The following is a 25,336-nucleotide window of genomic DNA, read 5'->3' on the forward strand; positions in this document are numbered from 1 at the left end:
CTTGGTTGTCAAATGAAGAGTCGTTAACAGCCACTAAGTTTGAGCTCAAGGTTTTCCAAGAAAGCTGAATCAAACGTTGTGAAATGGATGACCAACAATTTGCCAAATTGAAAACTACATCCTTGAGATTAACTTTCTTCAATGCTACTTCCAGATCCGCTCCACTTTGCTCGTCAGGAAGAATGTTGGAGAGTAAAGTTTTTCGATAGCGCAGTTTTGTGTTCTGGATGACATTCTGGTCCATTGGTTGAATCATAGCTGTCGTGTTGGGCTTAAACATGGTCACTTAAAATTCATGTTTCCGCTAAACTACTACGCATAGTCTAAGTGGTTACGCCTATGATAGATACGTACTCCTGCTCTAAAATACATCAACTGCCATAACTTCATTAATACCGATGCTTCTTCTTTTAAATGTGCCTATCTTCTAGAGATGTTGGCGATCACATTGACCCATCTTATTCTATTAACAGCAGCTCTAAATAGATCAGTTGACGTTAGACCAGTCCACTTTCTAAGATTGGTCAGCCAGGATATACGTCTACCTCCAGGGCCTTTCTTACCCTCAATTTAGAGTTGTAGAATCAACTGTAGAAGTCTTGCCTTGTAGAATCAACTGCAGAAGTCGGTATTTATCATTACGCATGATGTTCGTGCTAGAAACAACGAATATAGACGCATATGCGTCTATATTCTTTGCTAGAAAGTCGAAATTAGCGTATTAGATAGAAAAAATTTCTTGACCAATCCAATGGTACCACTTTTGTCCTTATGCGAGTATCATCAACGAGCAAAATATGTATATATAATATATATACATACTTTTTTAAAGGTGTCCTGCCAGAAGGACAAAATAAGACATTTTGTAATGCCGGAAGGCCTTCTGGCGGTCTACTAATAAGTACGATGGACGAGGCATCGTATGGCATAGAGAAAAAGAAACGTACGAGTAGTATGTTAATACTTGTATTTTAGTTAACACCTAACATATAAATAAATACTTAATAACCTAAAAACAAACCTAAAATAAAAAAAAATACATAAAAAATTTTATCGTTGCGAAGTCAGTTTTCTGAAGCAATTTAAATATTTTCAACTTACCTAAAAAGGTGGCCGAGGGTGAATTATAGGCAAGGTATTCTTTATTGGATGCCCATCCAGGGAACTCGCTTTGCAGAATAGGGACGCATCCCTCCTCTTCCCGTTTCCAGGGAAGCATCATCTCCGTCGCCGTTGGTGTAGACACTCTCATGAAATCGCCTGCTAGCAAACAGATATGGTTTTATTTTTTTATATTTATGTTGATTTAACTTATAAACGGGTTAAACCAAACATTAGAGGGCGAAGAAGCATAATTATTTCTATTTCTTTGTTTAGCACAATTTTACGGTGCAAAAACGGTGTTTTTGATTATTTTTATTTTTATTGTATCAAATCAATATTTTAAAGTAGAATGAGCACAATATTATAAAATAACATAAATAAAGTTTTAATTTGAGCTGTGCTAAATTAAATTTAATGATCAAACAACCGAAATAAGAGCCAGGATAGAAATAGCAAGAAATGCGTTTGTAAAAATGAAAACAATTCTCTGCAACAAGGACCTTAGATTAGAACTGAAAGTAAGAGCACTGAGATGCTACGTATTTTCGATACTGCAATATGGACTTGAAAGCTGGATATTAAAGCAAGAATACATAAATAAGTTACAGTCCTTTGAAATGTGGTGGATGCTTAGAATGTCATGGACACAGAAGAAAACTAACACGAAGTATTGCGAGAAATGGTCAAAGAATGCGAAATAATAAACACAATAAAAATAAGAAAGTTACAATATCTGGGACACGTAATGAGGGGACAGCGATATGAACTGCTAAGGCTGATAATACAGGGAAAGATAGATGGAGGAAGGAGTATAGGAAGAAGGAGAGTGCCATGGTTGAAGGATTTAAGGGACTGGTTTAAATGCAGTTCTATAGAACTCTTCAGAGCAGCAGTAGATAGAGTAAAGATAGTGATGATGATATCCAACCTCCGATCGGGAGACGGCACTTAAAGAAGAAGAAATTAAATTTTACCCAATAATTTATGCAAAATTAACGGTTGAAGGTCTAGAAATATCAATTTTTTGGCATGTCTGTCAAAATATTTTCTTGAAGTTCATCATATCTTCTAATCCGATATCTAATAGATAGTCTTAAACATTTTACCTTATGGAACATCTCTTACCGTCTATAGATCCCTTTGAAGATCTTTTTGCGCTGTCGGAATAAACACTTTCATCTGTAACTAAGAAAAATGACAATTATCAACTAGAAAATGTACAAAAAAGTTTTTGCACATTACATTTAAAAGCTCAAGTAACTATAAATTAAAAATACGCGCGCTAAGAAAATCTGAACTATATAAATTCAACAAAGAACTTCTAGTAAAACTTTTCCAATATGCTTTGATTTTCCCAAGTTTCTAAGTTAGTCAATTTGGAAGTTTTGACATGTGATATAATCGTATAGTTATGTGTCTTGTATTTCGTTGTTTGTATTTCGTTTTGTAGGTATCTGTAATTAAGTTGCTCAGTAGATTTTTTAGTTTTATTAATTTAAAATGGTTCAGAAATTACTTTCTCGTTATATTTTATTATTTGTTTAATATACATAGAAAAGATAATTTAAAGATAGAAATAGGACATTAGTTACTAAATAAAAAATATATAAGTTGAATTCGAAAAAGCATTTGAATGTGTAGATCACTTGATCTTGCAAATGTAAAAATACATGAAAAAATTAGGGGAATTTTGATTACAAATATAAAGATTATCTATAATAAAAAGCGACTACGAATATTCAGTTATAGCAAGTCTTTTAGGCCTTTCACATTGTCAGTTTAGTTAGCAGCGCAGTTTCAGTTCAGTACAGGGGGCAAAGAAATTGTGCTTAAATGATTCCTTTTTATATGAATGCAGAAATGCTTGGTCGTAATTGTTGTGCGTGGTGAAAAAGTGAAAAAGGTACCTCATTAATTTTGAATATAGCAACTTTATTTTAAAGTAAATATTCTTTTTTCTTTGAATTGTCTCGTGTGATTTTTACTTTACTAAAGACACTTAAATCTGTATCTGGAACAGCAATCTACGAAACCGAATATAGATGATGAATGGAAGAATTTGAGAATATGTATTGAATGAGCCACTTTATCACTCTAGACAAGAAAAAGAAAATATGGAACAGGAAAAGCTTACTACAAAGAAATCAACTAGTAGATTGGACAACCTTGAACCAAAAATTTCTATCAGGATAGCGCAACATCCAAAATAGAAGCAAATACAATTTTTCACGAATACGGACATGAAGGCATAGAAAATCTGAGAAAAAATCATAAGTAGATAGATAACGTTACTTCTGGCCCATCCCCTAAATCTCAACCCCAACCCCCGGCTGCAAATGTCAATTATCACATTTTACATCATAACGTCAAGTTTTTACGTTAAAACGTCACCCATCACGTCAAAACGTGACTCGTCACGTCAAAACTTCACGTTATCTCGTCAAAATGTGACCGTGACGTTTTGACTTGACGTATGACATTTTGACGTAACCTGTGACATTTTGACGTGACAGGCAACGTTGTGATGTGAAAATGTCACCTTTTGACACGAAATGTGACGTTTGGCATTTACTACCGGGGGTCGCGATTTAGGGAATGGGAAAAAAGTAATCTTCTCGATCTACTATACTACTACTACGACTCTAAAAATAGGCTTGTTAGACTATACGTTTTATTAATAACTAAAAAGTGTCTTACATACAAGTTTCTGTATTTAACAGCAAAAAGTGTAGCATACTATTCTACTATAACTAAATTAAGTCCAAATTACTCATAAGTAAAGCAAATGGGAAGATACCTATTGCAAATATAAAGCATGAAGACTACAAGTTTAATAATATTTCTTTATTTCTAAGTCCTTTTCTAAAAATTTAAGGTGTTTTCCTGTCAGAGTTTTTATTTTCCGTGTATTTTAATAATTGCACAAAAAGCAAAAAATTATCAATTTTACGATACAGCGTGGCATACATTGCTTTCTCGAATGGTTGTACAGTCTGGCAAAAGGTTTTTAGATTTTGATCAAATATCCATATACATATTATTATATTATGGAAAACACAAAATTTCCTTAACAAAGGAAATTTTGGTAATCGTTTTATTTTATAGATAGGCGCTAAATATTTTAACGACGTGTCGAAGGTCGAACTTGCCAATTTCGTAACGCTTCTTGCTGATGCTTGAAGTAGACTTCAAAACCAAAATTATTCAACGCGGAGTCAAACCCGGAAAACCACAGAAAGCACAAATTACTACCGCGGAAAATGCGTATAAGCTATGTGTCTATAACCTAGAGCTAAGATTAATACTATTACAGGTATTAATATTAAACTTAACTTAACAGTCTTCTTAGTTGAAACTCGTATATTATCATTGCGCTGAGCTTTCGACATCCTCTTCATAACTTCTGAGATCTCAGTCTCCCGAACCCCCAGATACTTCTACACTGATCCCTAACCAATGCATTACTGGTGCTGGGAATAGAGGACGGTTCGTTTATACCATCGATGGTGACGTGGTTTGGGTGGAGGTTGGCGTGGGGATTAGCGTGGGGATTGGCGCGGTGATTGGCGCTGGGATGGGCTGGGGGTTTGGCGCAAACATTTCTGACAGTAGGATTCTGATTGACGTGTGGAGCGGATGATATTTTCTTTATGAGAGGTCTCCAAGTCAAAGGTAACCGTATGCCGTCATCTCTTTTATTGAGACAATTTGGCCTTTTTTCAATTTTAAAATTAAAATTAAAAAACCACTGAACTGTGTAATGTATTTATTTGAATGATATTTACTCAGTGATATCCACGCCCAAAAAATATATTTTGTGGCCATAGCTTAGCTAGTAACTCTTATGGCATACAATGTCAGGCTCACAGTAACATACCTTTTTTAATTAAATTTATGAAAAATTTTAATATTACATGATCCTTTGATACTCAAAACATTATATTCAAAAGCTTTTTTACATTTTTTAGCTTCTGAAAACTAAGGATATTTTCTGCCATACTGTCACAACCCTACAAAATACCGTCCTACACTGTACAATATTCTTTAATTAATAATTGTTTGTAAAACGCGAAAATTACTTTTGATTTTCCATGCAAAATTAGCCAATTTTTTAAATACTCACGTGATGATTTTGCCGTAAAGGTAATGGGACTATCCCAGTCTTCTTTCGTCGTTTTTGAAGAAGGCTCTGTTTCGTCCTCATTGAGAACTTCTGTTATGTAATCTATTGAATGAAAATATAGAATTTTGTCATATCGCCAATTTTTTTGTTTTCTCATTCTTTATGTATGAATTTGGTATTTGTATGAATTTAAGTAGTATGTATCTGACATAGAAAGCACAAAAGAAGGTGTTCACATTTAAACAAAGACGGCAAACTTGAACTTAGCATTTAGTTTATGACAGAGCAGAAGGGATAACATCTAATGCGGCACAGAGAGTTTAATTAACTTTTATAAGTAAATGTGGAAGGAAAAAGAAGTACAGAGAGAAAGTAAAAATCATGGCTGCGTAACATAAAATAGTGTATTCATACAAGAGGAAGCCAAGTAGATAACGTATCAAGCAGAGGACAGACAAAAATTTACCATATTAATGGCCAAGCTCAATTAAAAAGGCACTTTAAAAACAAAATTCGTTTTATTCGGTTGCTTAGTCGTTTAAGTAATAGCCCCTTCCTTGAATATTTCTGTTGTTATACCGTTTTCTCCTGAACTCTTGTGATTCTTCAGCTGCTTTATTATTTCCTCTATCTCCCGATCTAATAATTTGTTTATTTCGGCCTCAGTATCGCTTTCCCGTGGTCCGGTTTGTGATTGTATTTTCTTGGTATTTTCCTCTGCGTTTAGCAGTTTCTCAAAATATTCTGCCCACCACTCTAGTTTTCTTGGTAAGGCAATTACGGGACCCTTAGCTTTATTGACTTTGACTTCTTGGTAAAAATTATAAATCTCTTTGTTTATCATATGATTTTCCATGCTTTACTTCCTGGTTTTTGTTTTTTTTTGTCTTTTTTCTTTGCAAATATTCATTTCTATTTTAGCTTTTCTTCTGGTTTATAAATTACATTCATTCTGTATCAAACCAATCTGTACTGTTTGCGTTGTTTATTTTTCCTAATGTCTTTTCTGTTGTTTTCGTTATTATCTTCTCTATTTCTGGTTGAAACATGTTTTCCAAATTAATTCAGAAATACATTCGAAGAAAATATCTACCAGAAGATGGCAAACGAAAAACAGGTAGTGGAAATAGACAATAGATATAAAGTTCTAACATAATCAAAGGATCATTATATCTGGAAGTAAGGAAAACACAGAATACTTTTTCCAAAAGTATAACTATTTTGAAGGTACGATAAATATGGGCACCAAAAATAACGACAATAAATAACAGAAAAACAACAAATCTTACATATTCAGTTGAGGCAAAAAAAGCTGATAGCAGCTTCTTGTAAGTAATAGACCGAAAAGTAAAAGCAGTAAACATTAAAAAATCAATAAGTAAAATAAACAAGCACTTCACCCACGTCTGAAGTGTTTAGTTGACAACTCTGGAACAAGATGAATTAGGCACTGGAAGGCGTCTAATGGAGAATACTTAAAAATAAATAAATAAGATGCGATAGATTTTTATAAAAACAATAAAACTTTGGGCAATTTATGTCAGTTTATTTTAAAAATTTGACTCATTTATATATTTGTTTATCAAAGACTTTAACTTTACAATTTGATCTGATTTAAAGCTTTTTTGTAACAAAAAGGCAACTACGAGTAAAATCATATTGCTAGGGGTGTGCAAAATTTTAATTTGTGAGGTGTAGTTGACAAAAAATGAAATAGTTACCCGAACAGAACTGCTTCGCCGTTCCATTTTGCTGGAATTCTGGGAAACTGACGTGGTTTTGCTTTCCGTCCTAAAACAATATAATGATTTCATTCGAAACTTATTCTAAATCTAAAATTTATAACATAAACTTCCAAAATTACACATTTTTATGACTAAATCTGTAATAAAGATCCTCTTAACTTTAAAAAACCGTTCACCATTATTCTTAAATAACCATCTTTTTCAAAATTTCCAAAAAAATGGAAGGATCAAATAGTTCGTGATTTATTTTGCAAAGGTATAATTAAAGAAGCTCCTATAAATGTATACTTTTTTTCTTCTTACGAGTATAGTTAGAGTACAAGATACATTTAAACTCTCCCCATCATCTTTCGTCAAACCCTTTCTATTCAAGCCAACCTCTTCTCGTAAATTTCAATCAGTCATCGCTCTTGTCATCATTTTATGATCTTCGTGGTTTACCCCATTGTATTCTTTCGGATGTTCTCCAATGAAATATTTTTTAATGATATTGCTAGTCGGGTATTTTTATAAATGTTCAAACTACTTCAAATACCGTTCTTCTTTTCTAAGAAATTAAGATTTTCCCGCTTTTTGGAATTGTAAATTTTATTTCTGCTTCTCCAATTCGTTCTACCAAATATACTCTAATATTTTTGAATTTCTCCACTGAGTTATATTTACGTCATCATTAGCTAGCACTTGAAATCTAGCGTTGCGGCTTGCTACTAAGTATTCACCAGACATAAATAGATCGTGAGATTGTGATTAATTTGTTATTTGTACGATATTGCCTCTATATACATATTTATATAATTTTCTGTAACCATTGCCCGTCAATGTTTAGTTCTTTTAAGGCTTCCCACAACTTTGATGTTGGAACGTTATCGTATGTTTTTTCTAATTCCACAAACAATAAATGTAACTTCTTTGAGTGCGTGATAAAATCTGTACTTGTTGACAGCAGTTTTACATTAGCTGTGTTATTCTGTTTTATAGACAAGGAGCTCATGCTCTTAATAGTTCGATCGGATTATTTCCAGGACCTGCGAATCGGTCACTTTTCATTCTGGTTAGTGCTGTTACAACTTCTATTGTAATAACTACAGTTCTGTCTGTTAGTTTATTATTAAGTAGTATATCTAAGTTGGATACTCTGGTGTATTTTCAACTGCAGATGTTTATTCTGATAAAGGAAATAAATCAAGGCTAAATGACTGCTTTTTGTGTTGTTTATTTTCAGACTTTCCACCTTTGTGTTTTTGTTCTGATCTGTTCTTTTCGCTTTTTATTCCTCTGCAACCTTACTTATCACTCTTTTCATGTTATGGTATTCTTCCTGGTTTTTATCTCTTTTATGTTACAAATTAACTCCATTTCTTAATTGTAGTATTTTTAAGTATAACTTATTATAGTTAAGAAACAATGAGGAAGTCTAAAGGCAATAGATCTGAAGAACGTGGAGGCCGCAGAAAACGACCTGTGTGTGCTTTCTATCGTTCATTAAATATTTTTTCCGACATTAGCCAACGTCTCTGGGATTGTTTGATTTTATGCCATCTTCTTGGTATCGCACTTGAATTCTTTCTATCGCTGGCAAATTGGCCAAATTTGGTTGAACCACATTTCTTAAAATGTTCAAATATCCTTGTTCAGTAAAATTTTTATCTTAGAAGTGGGCTTAAAAATTCGATCGCTTAAAAAAATTATTAAAAAACTCATGGCAAATATGGAGTACTCAAGAACCTACCAAAACTGCTGCGCCCACCTACGTTTTATTACAGGAAACTTAATAAAGAACTATCATCATCATCATTCTGGCTTAACAAACCTGCGTGGGTCCTAGCCTCCTCAAGAATTTCTCTCCAGTCGTCTCTATCCATTGCCTTCCTCCGCAAAGCACGTATTTCCATATTTTTCACGTCTTCATCGATGATATCAAGGAACCTTGTTCTGGGTCTTCCTGTTTTTCTCTGACCAATGGGTCTATCAAAGAGCGTTTTTCTAGCTAGGTAATTTTGCTACATCCGCATTACATGGCCTATCTGCTTCAGAGGTAAATATGTTTTACGATATTAAGTTCCCGGTATTTTCGTAAAGTTGTATCGTCTTCTCCACACACCATTGTCATTCGCAGCTCCATAGATTGGCAATTTATAGCAAATTCTGCAGTTTATCCCTGCGGTAGTGTTATTTTCAGTGTTACGGAGCGTTCCCAGGTATACAAATTCATTCACGGCTTCGATGACGTCATGTTCTATAACAATTGATGTTGGTGTTTATTATTAAAACCATTTTTGTAGCTGATTCTTTTAATGCTACATATGCCTCTCGTACATCGTTTTCCGTTCTCCCAACAATATTGATATCATCACCATAAGCAAAGATTTGCACTGATTTATTATATTGAACCAATGGTTGCGACTTATGACATACGCATTACTTTTTCAAGAGCCAGATTAAACAGTATATAGGAGAGGAGGTCTCCTTGGCGTAGCCCGTTATTTGTTTTAAAAGATTCAGACAGTTTCCCTTGTATTCGTACTCTACATTCAACTTTTTCAAGAGTTAGTTTTTTTAAATTTTCCAACGGATTTGGTATTCATAGCTCTTTCATTGCTTTGAACATTTTTCTTCTATTCACAGAGTCGTATGCTGCTTTGTAGTGTATAAATAGGTGATGATGAGTATCTATGCCATATTCCAGGGTTGCAATCTGATGAATTGTCGATTTGCCACCTTTGAAACTAGCCTGGTATTTTCCTTCTTTCCGTTTTGCATATGTTGCCTGTAGAAAATATTTTATACGCTGCATTTAGAAGCGTAAGTTCTCTGTGGTTAAATCATTTAAAGATATCTTCTTTTTTGTATATGGTGCAAAGTATTCCAATATTCCAATTATTGGGGAGGGATTTCTGTGTCCATATTTCTTTTATAAGCTGCTGTAATGCCATTATGGTATCATGGCTACCTTCTTTATATAGTTCAGCTGGGAGATTATCTATTCCGGTTGATTTCTTTCTGGCTAGTTTTTTAAAGGCTAATAAAAAACTATGTTTCTTGACATGTTCTTGGCTTTTTTAAGGGATTTTTTGGATGCCCAGTATTGACAATTATGCCTGTCATGCCAATCATGACCATGACATTATTCGTAAATTTTGCAACACCATTACCAATAATATTAATAAAACATCTTTCTGTATAATAAACTAGTCACAAAAATTAATCTGTTTTTTTAGATCCGCATTATTATTATCTGGAATTTGGCTTCAAGTTACGTTTTTTTCAAATTCTTTGAATTGATGAAAATTATATTGTTGAATTATACAGTTAAAGATGCCAAACCGTTTACCTTATTATCTTCATTATTGCCAATTGCCTTATATCTAATATTCTGTGCTCCACATGATCCATAATTTTGCAAATTATTCGTAGTGGTTTCTTCATCAATGGGTTTATTAGTTGGAGGAGGTAATTCAGGATATCGTTCTGTAAAAACAGATATTCTGGCTGACATTCTCTGGCATTTTTCATGAATTAATAATAAATTAATAAAATAGTCTGGTCTGTCCTAATTTGATCATTACACTTAACTATGTTTCTGATATTAAACCTTTTACAATGCAAAAAATATAAATCTCTTTATCTCAGCACCTTATATGAAAATAAAACTCTTCATATTGGTGAAAAAAGCAAAAAAAAAAAGAAAAATGCCCTACAAAAAATTGAAACTGTCAGAGACAAAAAAACAACGTCTCGTTTAAAAAAAGTAGTTTCCACAATGTCAATGCATGGTAAACAAACACACGAGTAAGAAAATCGATGGTAGATCTATAAACCTTTATAAAAATTAAAAAAAAAATTAATTATCTGGCACTTACTTTATTGAGCTTTTTGCTGTGTCTTTTATGATGGTGTTTCTTATCTGCCACCAACCTCCTCATGTTAAAGTGCATCCTGTAATTGACTTGGGTCGAAAGATCTCGATCGTTGACTGCATGTCTACTATAGCTAAGTTTGCGATGCTGTAACAATGTAAGTACAATGACTATACAATTCAATACTATCTCTTCAAAAACTGTATCACACACCAGTACAAACAAAATGGTTTATACTTTTATACGAGACAGAAGACCTGTCATTCAGAATATCACTATATGACGTCACAAGTGTTCGCGCGCTTTTTCGATCGTTTGAAACGATTTAAATACACAGAAAATTTTAAATTTATATTGCTAAGTTATTTTGTGTTTTTGAGGCGTGAAATTTGGAAATCTTATTTTCAAACGAAACTGAAGAATATTATGTAATAAAACACAAATGTGCAAGTTCCCTATTGTATTTTTGCAACTAGAGTTTACGACTTAAAAAATTACTTAAAAAAAAAACAATCAACCACATGACAAAGTGGAACAATCAAATATTGATTAGTATTTAACATAAAAAATAACCATGTGTCAAGTGTCACATATCTAAAAATCTTAAATTTTTAAAGCAATTGTAAAATAAAATGGCTAACAAACAAATAATCTTTAATCAAATTTAAAACATCTCTAAAGCATGCAGCTTAATAGACATTTCACACTTTTCAAAGAGTGCTATACTGCTTGTGATAACTTTAAAAAAACAAACGTAAAGCCAAAACACTCCAAATCGAATAAAAAAATTTACACAAAACAAAATAAACATCCAATTAAAAACCAAATCAAAGCCGCGTCACTCACCGTTAGTAAGTTGCCTCTTCGACTGTGCTGAAGGGACAAAATTGAGATATTACTTCAACAGTTTTAACAAAAAACCTAAACTAATTTATTTAAATAATTTTGTAAGTTAGTATATGTAGGAGGTGTGACGATGTCAGGAGACCTAATTTTTAGCTACCTAAAGCAATCTGCGACAAATATCCAGGATATTTGTAATTAATTATTACGTATATAATGTATATGTAATTACGTATTACGTATTATGTATTACGATATATGTAATTAATTAATTATATTAATTAATAAGTAGTTATCCAGGGGACACATTGATGTAATTGCGATTGTCTGACTTTTGTATAATTTCTATCGGTACTCGCGAACCTAGAGCATTTTACAAACTTATTTCACATATATTTTTTTATAGATATTTTAAACTCTGATATACAAGTGTTCGTTAAATGATAAAATTAGTTTTTAAAGTAAATTTAATGAAGAAAATAAAGGCCTTTCTTATTTTTCCTGCGTGCAAAAGAAGGAATTAAAGATATTTTAAAATCAATTTTTACATAACGACACAAATAAAAAAGGCAAGGTATAATTATTTTTCATTGCAAGGATAAGGCATTAAACTTTCCCCATCTTTTCAAGTGATCACCTACACTCTTTCACTCTTCTTTGTCATGTTTGATTGTTTTATGCCGTTGTTCCCCACTTATATTGGAATCCATTAAATACCCCTTCATTTTGAGCTCTTTCAGGGTTACAAGTGTAAGGTCCTTTAGGTTAATCAACATCTGGAATTCAACCCCTTATTATTTACTTCTTCATCAATCCCCTTTTTATCAGTGGCTTACACGTTGCCCTCCGACTATCGAGTTCGTAGTTATTATGAGCTGTGTGACGCCACTTCCTGGTTCAAAAACGACCTAGGTTATCTACTAGTACGATACATTTATGGTACAAATAAAGTATATAAGAGGGAAATATTGAACAAAGTGGATACAACAACGGTAGAGGCAAGAGTTGAAGAAAATACGACGATAATAGGACACAATATCTACAATTTCTTGAGTATAGTGCAGGCTTGTATTCTTTTCAGTAATGTGGACTACGAGCAATAAAAGCACAGATAATTAGATTGTATGGACATATAATGAGAAAAGAGGTAAAAGAACCAGGTAAAAGGTAAAAGAACCAGAGGCAGACCTAAACTGATATGGAGATGGAGATTATCAAGACTCTGAAGGAGTATGGAAATTATGAAAATAAGAATAACCATCAAAGAGAAAGAGAAGAATGGAGAAAAGTAGTGGAAACAGCGAAGTCACACTAGAAATTGTAAAACCAAACCCAGAATGGAATGATTCCGACACAAAAAGGATCTTTAAGTGAAAACAGCTTCAGCTTCTTCGAAAGCGTATACTTTGTATATATAATATGGACTACATAAAGCATGTCTAAAGCATGCACCTTCCAGGAAGTGGACTAATTCCTGACATAAACTAAGCACATATGAATCAGCAGACGGCCGAACAGTACAACAAATAACTTCCAAACATACAAATCCCTTGCTGTAAGTGGATTCTTCACGACTCTGTTCCAATGTAAATCGAGAAAAAAATTCTACCACATATTACAAGAAACCATTGAAGCAGATTATAATTGGAATACATACCAAAAAATAGAGAAAGGCTAGAGTTAGCGTTGTAACCAAACATGGAAAAAGGATTCAATATATTCAAAATCGCTAAAACCTTTAACTCCACATCTTTTAATGTAAAAATGAGGGAAAAGCTGTGGATAATTATATTAGAAGAGACATTTTGGTACAGAAGTCTTTGCGCTGCTGTAAGTATGCGTACCAAGTTGAAAAGTTGCAAGAAGGGACATAAGAAAACGAAAGGAAAGAAGAATATATTTTACGATATACAGGCAGAGGGTCCGGCTACTTCCTATGGAAGTGGTAGAGGTGGAAATAGGGAAAGGTATTTTCTCGGAAAGAAAACAATCAGAAGCTGAAGGTGAATAAATTAATAAAGATGCAGAATAAAAATTATGTGAGGTAGAACATGAAGATGCAAACAAATAAGATATATAAATATACTAAACTACCTTGAGTAAATGAGCCGATGTAATCATTGAGAAATCATCAAAAAAAAAACAACACAAAAATGACATAGATTGCAACGTGACATCTCACATAAAACTATTAACTGTAATATTTACATTGTTATCATGACCGGTGGGATAAATTTATGTTTTTTTTTTCGTTTACAATGAATTTCGGACCTTTTCCATTCAATATTTAATTTTCCTGTCCAAATTCTACGAACTTTTAATTATATTTGAACTTTTTTTAAGTTCACATTTCCCCACGGCACATATGTTTTGCATATTTGTTCTTTTTAGCATATATGTCATTGTTTGATTCCTCTTTGAATCTACCGGATCTATTATTTGTTCTTCTATGTTTCTTCTTCTTTTGGCATCATAACCCTGGATGGGTCTTTGCCTGTCTGGCTATGTCCTTCCATTCAGATCTCTCTTGGGCCCTTTTCCTCCACTGTCTTATATTTATGGTTTTCAAGTAGTCTTCCACGTCATCCAACCATCTCGTCCTGGGCCTTCCTTTTTTCCGCCTTCCTACCGGCTTCCACTGTAACATTTTCTTTGTCGTTTTCGTGTCTTCTTGTCGCTGAACATGTCCCAGCCATGACAGTCTTTGACTTTTCGCAAATCTTACAATGTCATACCCTTCATTCAGTTCATTAATCTCGTCGTTTCTCCTGATTCTCCATGTGCCGTTTTCCTCTTGCACCGGGCCATATACTTTTCTCAGTATCTTTCTCTCGAATGTCCTGAGTTGGACTTCCTCTTTTTTCGTCATTACCTAGGTTTCACAACCATTAGGTCTAATCAAAGTTCTGTAGATAGTCATTTTGGTTCTTTTGTCTTTATATTATAATTTAAATGTCATCAATTTTTTTATTAGCATAGCATGTACGATTTCCAAAAAGAGGAGTTCGCCAGGGCTGTGTACTTTCTCCACTATTGTTTAATATATATATTCCGAAAAGATCTTTCAAAATGCTCTCGAAAATATTGAAGAAGGAATAGAAATTAACGGAGAATATGTAAACAACTTAAGATACTCAGACGATACTCAGACACGAAACAGATAGAAGCCGTACAAAAATTTTAGTATCTTGGTTGCTGGATAACAAACGATCTTGACTACGAAGTTAAAATGCGTGTTCGTATAGAGTATGCTAGGTCCGCTTTTCAAAGAATGAAAAAATTCCTAATAAACTCTCCCTTATTGTTAGATATCCGATACCAATTTTAAAAAACATTCATTTATTCCATATGGCTATACGGAGTGGAAACATGAACTCTCGGAATCACAAGTATGAGACGTGTAGAAGAGTTTGAGATGTGGGTTTTTCGAAGAATGGTGAAGATCTTTTGGACAGAGCACTTGACCAACAACGAAGTGCTGAGAAGAGTAAGGACTGAGAGAGAACCCCTTAATATTGTAAAAACCAGAAAAACGAGTTATCTAGGACATATTTACAGAGGAGAAAAAAAACTTCCTACTGACTGACAATGGAAGAAAAAGTGGAAGAAAGAAGAGGTCTAAGAAGAAGAAAATGCTCCTGGCTGAAAAATGTAAGAGACTGGACAGGCATGGACACACATTTGATACTAAGAACAGCTCAAGATAGAGAGCAATTTGCTGTAGGTATAGCCAACCTTCAGTAATGGAGAGGGCACCTTAAGAAAATTCTTTCCATCTCATTATAATTTTTTGTTTTTCTGTTAGTAGTTCTCCGTCCTTGTCTTTGCATATCGTCAATTTTGGTGTAAATGACTGTGTGCTTTCTTTTATAGAATTTTCTGCTCTCGTGTCTGTTGTTATGTTCTAGAATTTCTTGTACTTGTTTTTTCAAAGCCTCTCTCTTTTTTCTTCTGCATATTCTAGTCGCGTGTATTCTCTTTTCTTATATATTTCTATGCTATGTTCTCTCTCTCGCGGTAGCGGGTAAGTACTCCTCCACAATCCCAGTGGAGGATAGACTTACTTCAGGGATGCGACCCTGCCCTACGCGAGCCTTGATTGTCTCTCAACTCCTATGAAGAGAAATCATGTCCTAAACCCATTCCTACCCAATACCTACTATCCTACCAATTTCCCAAACCAACTCACCAACCCGCCTGGCAAGCGTGGTGTTTAAATGCCAAAACCCCTCAGCATGAATAGACATTCAAGAAAAGGGCCCTCAGTCCCCGGCAGCTCGCTAGTTCCCAACCAAGGTAGCGGTAGGATTCACGGACAGCGGGCAGAGGGTGCAAAGAATCTCCGGGATGTAAGAGGCTACCAAGAACGACGAACGCTGCACATAATTACGTATAATGTAAGAACCTTATCCAAAGATGAAAAAATGATGGAACTGGAGGAAGAACTCAGACATGTGAAATGGGATATTATAGGAATTAGCGAAGTCAAAAGAAGAGGTGAAGATCAGGTCAAACTAAAATCAGGCAACATATTCCACTATAATGGGGAAACAGAATCGACAACTGGAGGAGTAGGTTTATTAGTACACAAAAAATTACAGAAAATGATACAGAGCATTGGCTGCATTTCCTCAAGAGTTATGTATATAAATCTAAGACTAAATAAGAGATACAATCTGAAAATAATCCAGGTGTACGCCCCCACCAGCGATTACGAAGATGAGATTGTTGAAGCCTTCTATGAGGAAATCGAAAGAGCAAAAAAGCAGGAACCGGCCCATTACAATCTGATAATGGGAGATTTTAACGGGAAACACGGAAGGAAAAAGGACGAACAAGAAGTAGCAATCGGAGATTTTGGAATCGGAGTAAGAAACGAAAGAGGCGAAATACTTACCATCTTTCTACTGCAACACAAACTGTATGCAATGAACACCTTTTTTAAGAAGAAACAGAGTAGAAAATGGACGTGGGTTAGTCCAGATGGAAGAACTAAGAGCGAATATGATTATATAATAACAGACAAAAAGCAAATTATTCAAGATGTCACTGTACTTAATAAACTATAAGTAGGAAGCGACCACAGACCAGTAAGAGCTAGAATCACGATAAACCTACAAAAAGAAAGAGCAAAGATGATAAACAGTGGCAAACGCATAGTTTGGAATTCACCAAATCAGCCAGAAGCGTACATAAAAAATATAGCAGAAACTTTACAGAGTAATAATCCCAAACCTCTAAGTATCGACGATCATAATAAATTAATTACAGACTCGGTTAGAAACGCACAACTCAAATTCTGCAAGAAAAATTACACCAAAAGTGAAAAGATTAGCAAAGACACAAAAGCTCTCATGGAAATACGACGAAACCTAAGCGAGAAAGAAAAGGGAAACAAAGAAGAATATAGAAAACTAAATAAAAGAATTTCAGCGGATATTAGAAGAGATATAAGAAGATATAATACTAATGTAATTACTCAAACAGTAGAAAAGAACAAAGGTTTAAAGATAATGAAAAGAGAACTCACACAAAGTAAAAAAGAAATATACAAGCTAGAAGATAAAGACGGAAAGGCAACAACAGATAAACAAAACATTCTGAAAATAACTAGAGAGTTTTATAAAGACCTCTATACCAGCCAAAGATCACAAGAAAATTTACCGACATGAGTAAAGACTCTCATAAATCAGGGATCGGAAATACTTTTACCCATTACTGTGTCAGAAGTAAGATCAGCTTTAAAGGAAATGAAGAACCATCGATCGCCTGGTGACGATGGACTCGTTATTGAGGCAATAAAAGCAGGAGGAGAAATTCTATTAAAATCAGTAAGCTAACTGTTTAATAAATGCTTACATGCGGGTACGATTCCTAAAGACTGGAACAATGCAGTGATAGTCTTGTTACACAAAAAAGGTGATATTACTAAATTAGAAAATTATAGACCCATCAGCCTCTTGACACATATGTATAAACTCTTTATGAAAATCTTAACAAAGAGACTAACACCTAAACTAGATTTCTATCAGCCCAAAGAACAGGCAGGCTTTAGGAGAGGATATGGCACCAATGACCATTTGCACACCATAAAGATCTTAATTGAAAAATGCATCGAGTACAACATACCACTGGTTCTTGCATTTGTCGATTACGAGAAGGCTTTTGATACTGTAGAGTTTGAAACCGTACTGGAAGCCCTAAATCAAAGCCGAATAGATTACAGGTACACGTCACTAATCAAAAACATCTACGAGAACGCTACATCAAGTATACGACTACACGAAGACACAGAAAAATTCAGCTTAGGTCGAGGAGTAAGACAAGGAGACAATATTTCACCAAAATTGTTCACGGCAGCTCTAGAGTCAATATTTAAGAACACCCAATGGCAAGATATGAGCATCAATATAGATGGAGAAAGATTAAATCATCTGAGGTTTGCAGATGATGTCGTATTAATCGCAGATAACTTACAGGATACGGTTTCTATGCTACATTCGCTTAAAAGTCTGTCTGAAAGAGCAGGATTAAAGATAAACTTTGAGAAAACTAAACTTATGACAAATCTCGTAATGAGTGGAAATATAACTATCGACAATAATACCATACAACAAACAGACACTTACAAATATCTGGGACACGAGATCAAAATAAACAGAGACAATCAAACAAATGAAATACAGAGGCGAATAGGCCTGACATGGGCAGCATTTGGCAAACTAAGCCATATTCTAAAAAGTTCAATTCCCATGTGTCTCAAGCGAAAAGTTTATAACCAATGTGTTTTGCCTGTACAAACTTATGGAGCAGAGACTTTAACACTCACGCAGAAATCTGCGAATAAACTAAGAGTTACACAACGAGCCATGGAACGTGCAATGCTGAATGTGAGCCTCCGAGACCACATAACAAACTGACAAATCAGGCAAAGATCAGGAGTTCAAGACGTCATCGAAAGAACCACGAGACTTAAGTGGAACTGGGCAGGTCACTTAGCCAGAACACAAGATGGACGATGGACAAGACGAATTATGGAATGGAGGCCCAGAAATTATAAAAGAAGCCGAGGACGACCACCGACTAGATGGACCGACGACATAAAAAGAGTAGCGGGAAACTGGCTACAAGCGGCCCAGTGTAGAGAACACTGGAAAGAACTGAGGGAGGCCTATGTCCAGCAGTGGACGGGATTGGCTGATTGATGATGATGTTACTCTCTGTTAATACTGTGTCGTATTTGACTTATATGTACTCCATTCTACCACTCTTTGATCAGCTTTAAACAATCATCATCTTCATTCAGCTTATAAATTTATTCACTGCTGGCCAAGCTGGTCCAAACTCCCTTAAATGTTTACATAATCCTGTGCACTTTCCAGTGCACAGTATCCAGTTTTTATGTAAACTTCGCAAATTGCAGTTTTGAATGCTTCACTAAAAATGTTTTCTCATTATATGTTAAAAAACGACGGTGACAAAATTCGTCTTTGTCTTACTCAGGGGTGGATACACGGGAAAAAGGAAAATTTCTCTCCAAGAACATCCAAAATTAAAGAAAACCTATTATTTGCGTCTTTTATATAGTTTGGGTTTATCTTTTTCATATCCTTTGGTTGGTGTTTCCGGAGAAGTTTCCCTGCAAGTTAGAAGTTCACCCTTCAAGGCAAATGTCTAGATCCGCCACTGGTCTTGCTTTTCTTTATATTAGAATGTTATTCGTAATTATTTATATGGATGTTATGTGTGCCTTCTGATAATGAATGTTTTAAATGTAAAGTATAGGTAAAACCTTACAAAGTTCACTTCGGTTGCAATAATTAGTTCTCCATGCTGGACTTAGTCGAACGCTATATGTGAATTAACAAAGCATAAAAACACGTCTTTAAATGACAGTCTATACTAACGTAGATGCAAATCTAAAAAATAAAACTACTTGTTGAACAAATTTGGTACCAAATTATAGCAATTTGTGGTGCTTTATTTTAGTGATACACAAAACTAAAACTAAAAAAAACATCGAATTGACAACAAAAAAAGCAGTACCGCGACACTCACCGTTATTAAATTGCCTCGTCTACTGTGCTGAAGGAATAAAATTTTAAAAATTAATGTAACAATAACATAAAATTCATTTATGTGGGCGTAATTAAGTCGAAAGGTATCTCCGGATTTTTTAGGCTTCGATAACATTTAAAAAAAGTATCCGGTAAAATAAGACTAGGCGATAAGCTTGCGTTTGTTCTGAAAAATATTCCCATGAGATGTTTTTCTTTAATCCCTTTCATAAGATACCCCAAAATGGTTCAAGAGGTCGCCTAGGCGAAAAATTTTTTCAACCAATTTTTTTTTAAACAAATTGTAACAATCAATTTCTTCAGTCCGGACAAATTTTTTTTGGATCATTCTAAACAAAATAAGTCTCTTGTAGTTTTTTTTTGTAAACTTTATCGTTTTCGAGTTATAAATAATTTAAAACTGAGAAAAACACAAAATTACGATTTTCAAGGCACTAAAACACAAATTAAAAGCATTATTTTTGAATTCACCAAGAACCTAAATTCAAGTTCTATTATTTGCCGATAAGTATTTTGTGTCTATTTTATTTTAAAACATTGTTTTTTTATCGTTAATGAAGCGCTTATAACAGGACGGGCGCTGGGGATGCGGCGTGTATAAGGGAGGGAAACCAGATCTAGAGGACCAATTTGTGCTTGTTTAAATTCTCATTGTACAAATGAGCGCCCGCCAGGCCATACGCGCTTCATTATCAATTAACAAGTGGATGGCTCACTTCTTCACATACATTATGAAGACCGGTACCATACCACAGGAATTCAAACGCTCGAAGGTCATTGCCATATTAAAACCAGAATGATAACAACTCTAAGAACTAGAGACTAATAGCCCTACTATCGGCGACGTTCAAGCTACTAGAATGACTTGTCTACAACAGAATTAGTCCAAAGCTACTTGAATTAATACCGGTTGATCAGGCAGGTTTGCGACCGAAAGGAAGCTGCGCAGATTCTTTCACTTACTACATTTATTAGAGCAGGGTTTCAAAGAAAATTTAAAACTGCAGCCGCATTCATAGACCTAACAACGGCCTCCGATACAGTCTGGAAAGAAGGTACGATATGCAAGAACCTCCGTACAATCTCCTGTAAATCCACCGCTCGAATAATCAACAGCATGCTAGCCGACCAAACGATTCAAGTAGTCATGGGAACCGACATCAGCTCCCCAAGAAAACTGAAGAATGGACTGCCTCAAGGATCTGACCTAGCTACCCTTCTCTTTAGCCTGTACATCGCTGATATACCAGAAACCAGATCAAGGAAGTTTGGTTACGCCGATGACTGGGTCCTTTCAACAAGGTGTAAGTCATTTGAACAAACAGAAGAAATCCTCACGACGGACTTACACCCACTGGGAAAGTATTTCCGTAAATGGTGGCTCCAATCAAACGCTACCAAAACAGAGGTTTCCAGTTTCCACCTAAATAACAAGCTTGCAATAAGAACACTCAATATTCAATTCGAAAACACCACACTCGCCTACAATAAAACATCAAAGTACCTTGGGGTGACTCTTGACAGAAACCTATCTTTTAAGGAACATCTGTCAACAACAGCGAAAAAACAAACATAAATCCAGAAACAACATCATCCAGAAGCTGTGCGGCACAACATGGGGAGTATTAGCTTCCATATTGCGATCATCTGCCCTGGGTCTTGTCTTCTCAACCGCAGAATACGCAATGGCTCTCAGTACTGAGCCACATTCCACCACCCAAACTACGGCGCATACACTTCCTCACTAGTGAGTACAGAAAAATAATTAGTAACGAGATCCTGCCAATCCATCAAGATATAGATGCTGCCAATGGTAACTGTCTACGCTCCAGACAATCGCCAATAAAAACAGCACAGCACAAACTTCCACAGCACTGCTGTGGAAAATGAGTTCAACTTAACGGCCACTTGGACTCGAGAATGGATGAAACAACAAAATAGCAGCTTACCCTGCATCACACAAAAACCACCAGATTTTGACTTACCACGCAATACATGGACTATGCTGAACCGAATCAGAACCCAACGCTGAAGATGCGGTTACATGATGCACAAATGAGGTAAACGACCATCCCCACTCTGTGACTGCGGACAACCACAAACCATCTGTGGACAACCAGTGTCCCACAAGATCCTATCATGGCAGGTCAGATGATTTTTTTAATAGCGACTACAGAGTCGATAGACTATATAAATAAGCTAGTAAATTATATATATATATGTAAATTTACAAAATATATTTAAATTTAAATGTAAATGTGTTAAGTGCCATACGATAAAAAAAATCAATCAAAAAACAATGGTTTATTAGTAATTGATGCACCAAGGGTGGTGCACTTATTACACCTATAGAGCAACATAATCCAGCCAGAGTGCCTCTGGACCGAAGGATGAATGTTATTCGATGGGTGTAATCATCCGGTAACACCAGTGGTACATATAAGATTTTATTTTTCACTTTACATAATATAAAAACTAAAATTTCGGGCCAGAGGCTATTTTGCTTAACAAACAATTACTGACTTGTATAATTCGCTTCAACAACTAACTTACCCTTCTATAAGGCTTTCCTAGTTCCTCTGCCAGCAAATGATGAATCTTTGCATCAGTTAAATCTTTCTTCGAAGGATTATACTCTAATTCTTGCATATCTATGTTCCACGTGCTAGAATCTAATTGACTAAAGCTTGTACTGAAACAAAACAACATCAATTAATGACTAATATAAATCTTACAATTAAGATGCTTTTTCTTAACTTTTGAAAGACAGAACAAAACCAGCACCTTCCTTTTGTTTTCGGCTTATCTATGCTCTGGTTTATTCATACATTGTATTTAATGTGCATCTGGTGGCCCTCTATAATCTCTATCGTGTTTTTATTGCTGTCTTCATTAAAGAAGGCTATTGATTATTCTGATAAAACTTTTTTCATAGTGTTTAGAAGTCTATACCGATGAATTGTCTGATATTTCTTATCCTGAACAATGTAGCGTGTTACGCTACCTTATTCTTTCAATGTAGCGTGTTTTTCTTCTATTTTACCCTGCATAATTAGTTGTGAAGCTGTCTTTCTTTATATAGTCATTTACAGTACATTCAACCAACTTACACCTCTAAACGATTAACGGAATTAGCAGAAAACCTTTCGTTGTAGTAAAAGGCGCGGTAAACTGCACTGGTGTTCTCCATAATGTTTAACAGTTTGCTAAATTTTAGGTATAAAATAAATATATGCGTCATTAACCCGTTGTTTATAGTTTTGCATATTTTGGTACATTTTTTTAATAAATAGTAGTCTTGCACAATGTTATTTAACGTAAATTTCTTTCACCTACTTATTTAATACTTTTTTCTGAAACAAATACTACCGTCCTAAGGATAATTTATATTCAAAGTAGATATACAAAGCACCAAAATATCCCTTTTAATTTTTGTTAAAAAATACTTCGGAGTAAACTAGAACATTTTGTCAATTTAAATGGTGGTTAGATTGACCATATGTCTGTTAGAGTGTACCGTTTTTGAGACGTCTGCAATTACGGGTAAAAGTAAGGGTTTTGGTAAATAGATTTAACATTTTATTTTCAAATGAAAATACTTAATACTTAGTACTAAAAATAAAATAATTGCGGGAAACAATTTAATTTGTTTATGTTCGGTTTCCAACCATTTCTAAACTTTTTATCAAACATAATTAAATTACAATAAGCATTCCTAATGATCATTAGGCTAATTTGCTTAATGTGTTTAGGATCTTTGTAAATGATTATATTATATTTTACCTCTCAAGCACAACAGTTAGAAAGTTTATGTAATATTGATCTAAACTCAGAATATTGTAATTCAAACGTGTAGTTTCAAGTGACCATCATGCCTAGACGTAAGTTAGATATTGATGAATTAATTGCAAATGTGCATAAATACTTTACCATGGTAAGAGACAATGGTAGACCTTTAAAGTCATTATTATGTATAAATCAACTCGAGATAAATGAATGGAAGCTAAAAACTGTAACGAAGACTGTCAGAGATTTTCAAGAAGATCTTACTGTGACTGAGTATCACGAAGACAAGAAAACAACTCGTAAACATTCTAGGAGCATTGACTTATCTGATGGAGAAAAATTTGAAATTCGTAATAATTTGTATCGAATTCGAGAAAACAATCAACATGTCAGTTTAGATACTTTACTGGCCAAAATAAGAGAAAGACAAGTTTTTTAAATTAAAAGGACTAGCCTTTGGAAAGAATTATGCGAAAGGAGCAGCGTGGTTCACAAAAGAATTAAATTTTTGAGAGATTATACTAGACTTAAATCTGAAAATGCAGCAGTCGTATACTTAGATGAGACATGGATATTTGCAAAGGGTCGAATTAAAAGAATTTGGCAAGACGATAGCATAATATCAATAAAACACACAGATGGCGAAGCCAAAAAACATATTATTCTTCATGCAGCAGGGAAAGAAGGCTTTATAGAAAATTGATTTTTTCTTCAAAATCAAAATCTGCTGATTACCATGAAAACATGAATACAGATAGTCTGAGTGAACCATCAGTTATAGTTTTAGATAATGCACCTTACCATTCGGAGATTTTGGAGAAACAAGCAAAACAGTCGTGGAACGTACCGAGCGTAAAAAAGTGGTTAGTTAAAAATAATATCAATTTTCTGGAATACGCCTTCAAATCAGAGTTTAGACTTCAAATCACTGGAAATTTCGAAACGTAATGAAAAACCAACAGTTTATATAGTTGACCATATTGTATCAAGTTATGGACATCAAGTACTACGGTTACCGCCGTATCACTGCCGGTTTAATCCCATCGAATACATCTGGGGTATATGTAAAACGTATTATGATAATTACATTGGATGCAGTGGATACAGTGGCGATGCAGTTAGAAAGATGAGGCAAGAGGCAAAACTGTAAATAAATGTGAAAAATTAATAGAAGAGTGAAATTAATTGTAATTAATTCACTAATAATAATAAATTAGTGAAATTAATCCAGTGATTATAGATTTACGTAATTATAGCGGTAGTGAATTTAGTGACGATGAGGATGATTTATAAATTTATATATTCAGTAAGTATACTATTATAATGTTATTTACAAAATAATTGTATATTTAAAATTCCATTTGAATTTTTGCTCCTCATTTTATACAAATTAACTCTAACTGATAATACAGGCAAAAATATTCTAAATAAAGTAAGTAATTTAAAAGATTATGGAGAACTCCAGTGCAGTTTACCGTATCTTTAACTACAACTAAAAATTTTCTGCGAATTCCATTAAACTTTTATAGGTGTAAGTTGGTTTAACGTACTGTATACCGTATCTTCGATGATCAAGACATATCGTAAGCTTCTTCTGTCTGTTGACTCTCGGAAGAGTATAGCTTCATGATATCTGTGGTTCTCCACCCTTCACTGTCTTCGGCTGCTAGTGAAGTGTCGTGTAGATCATGGCCAATAATTCCTTTGACCTGATCCACCCAGAGAATGTAATACAAGTGATTTCCTTTTCTCTAATTTCTCTTGCGAGAAAAATCTTCCGGTATTCTTCTTAAGTGCTCA

The 25,336-nt window shown here is 34.4% G+C and overlaps 1 protein-coding gene across 9 annotated transcripts in view; it reads right to left on the reverse strand.

The window, feature by feature from the left end:
* Nhe2 (Na[+]/H[+] hydrogen exchanger 2) overlaps window positions 1-25,336 on the reverse strand; it is a 78,877-nt gene that overhangs the window by 12,896 nt on the left and 40,645 nt on the right. For 3 of the 9 annotated variants that reach the window (XM_072522000.1, XM_072521995.1, XM_072522003.1), the window contains 8 exons: window positions 22,304-22,442; window positions 19,731-19,757; window positions 11,676-11,702; window positions 10,833-10,976; window positions 6,949-7,018; window positions 5,228-5,329; window positions 2,230-2,289; window positions 1,102-1,263 (listed from right to left, as the gene is read on the reverse strand). In XM_072522000.1, the coding sequence (XP_072378101.1) occupies window positions 1,102-1,263; window positions 2,230-2,289; window positions 5,228-5,329; window positions 6,949-7,018; window positions 10,833-10,976; window positions 11,676-11,702; window positions 19,731-19,757; window positions 22,304-22,442 (731 nt within the window). The remainder of the gene's footprint in view (window positions 1-1,101; window positions 1,264-2,229; window positions 2,290-5,227; window positions 5,330-6,948; window positions 7,019-10,832; window positions 10,977-11,675; window positions 11,703-19,730; window positions 19,758-22,303; window positions 22,443-25,336) is intronic. The other 6 variants (XM_072522002.1, XM_072522001.1, XM_072521998.1 and 3 more) reach the window with 5 other exon arrangements.

This window comes from Diabrotica undecimpunctata, chromosome 2 (genome assembly GCF_040954645.1).
Source record: "Diabrotica undecimpunctata isolate CICGRU chromosome 2, icDiaUnde3, whole genome shotgun sequence".
NCBI lineage: Eukaryota > Metazoa > Arthropoda > Insecta > Coleoptera > Chrysomelidae > Diabrotica > Diabrotica undecimpunctata.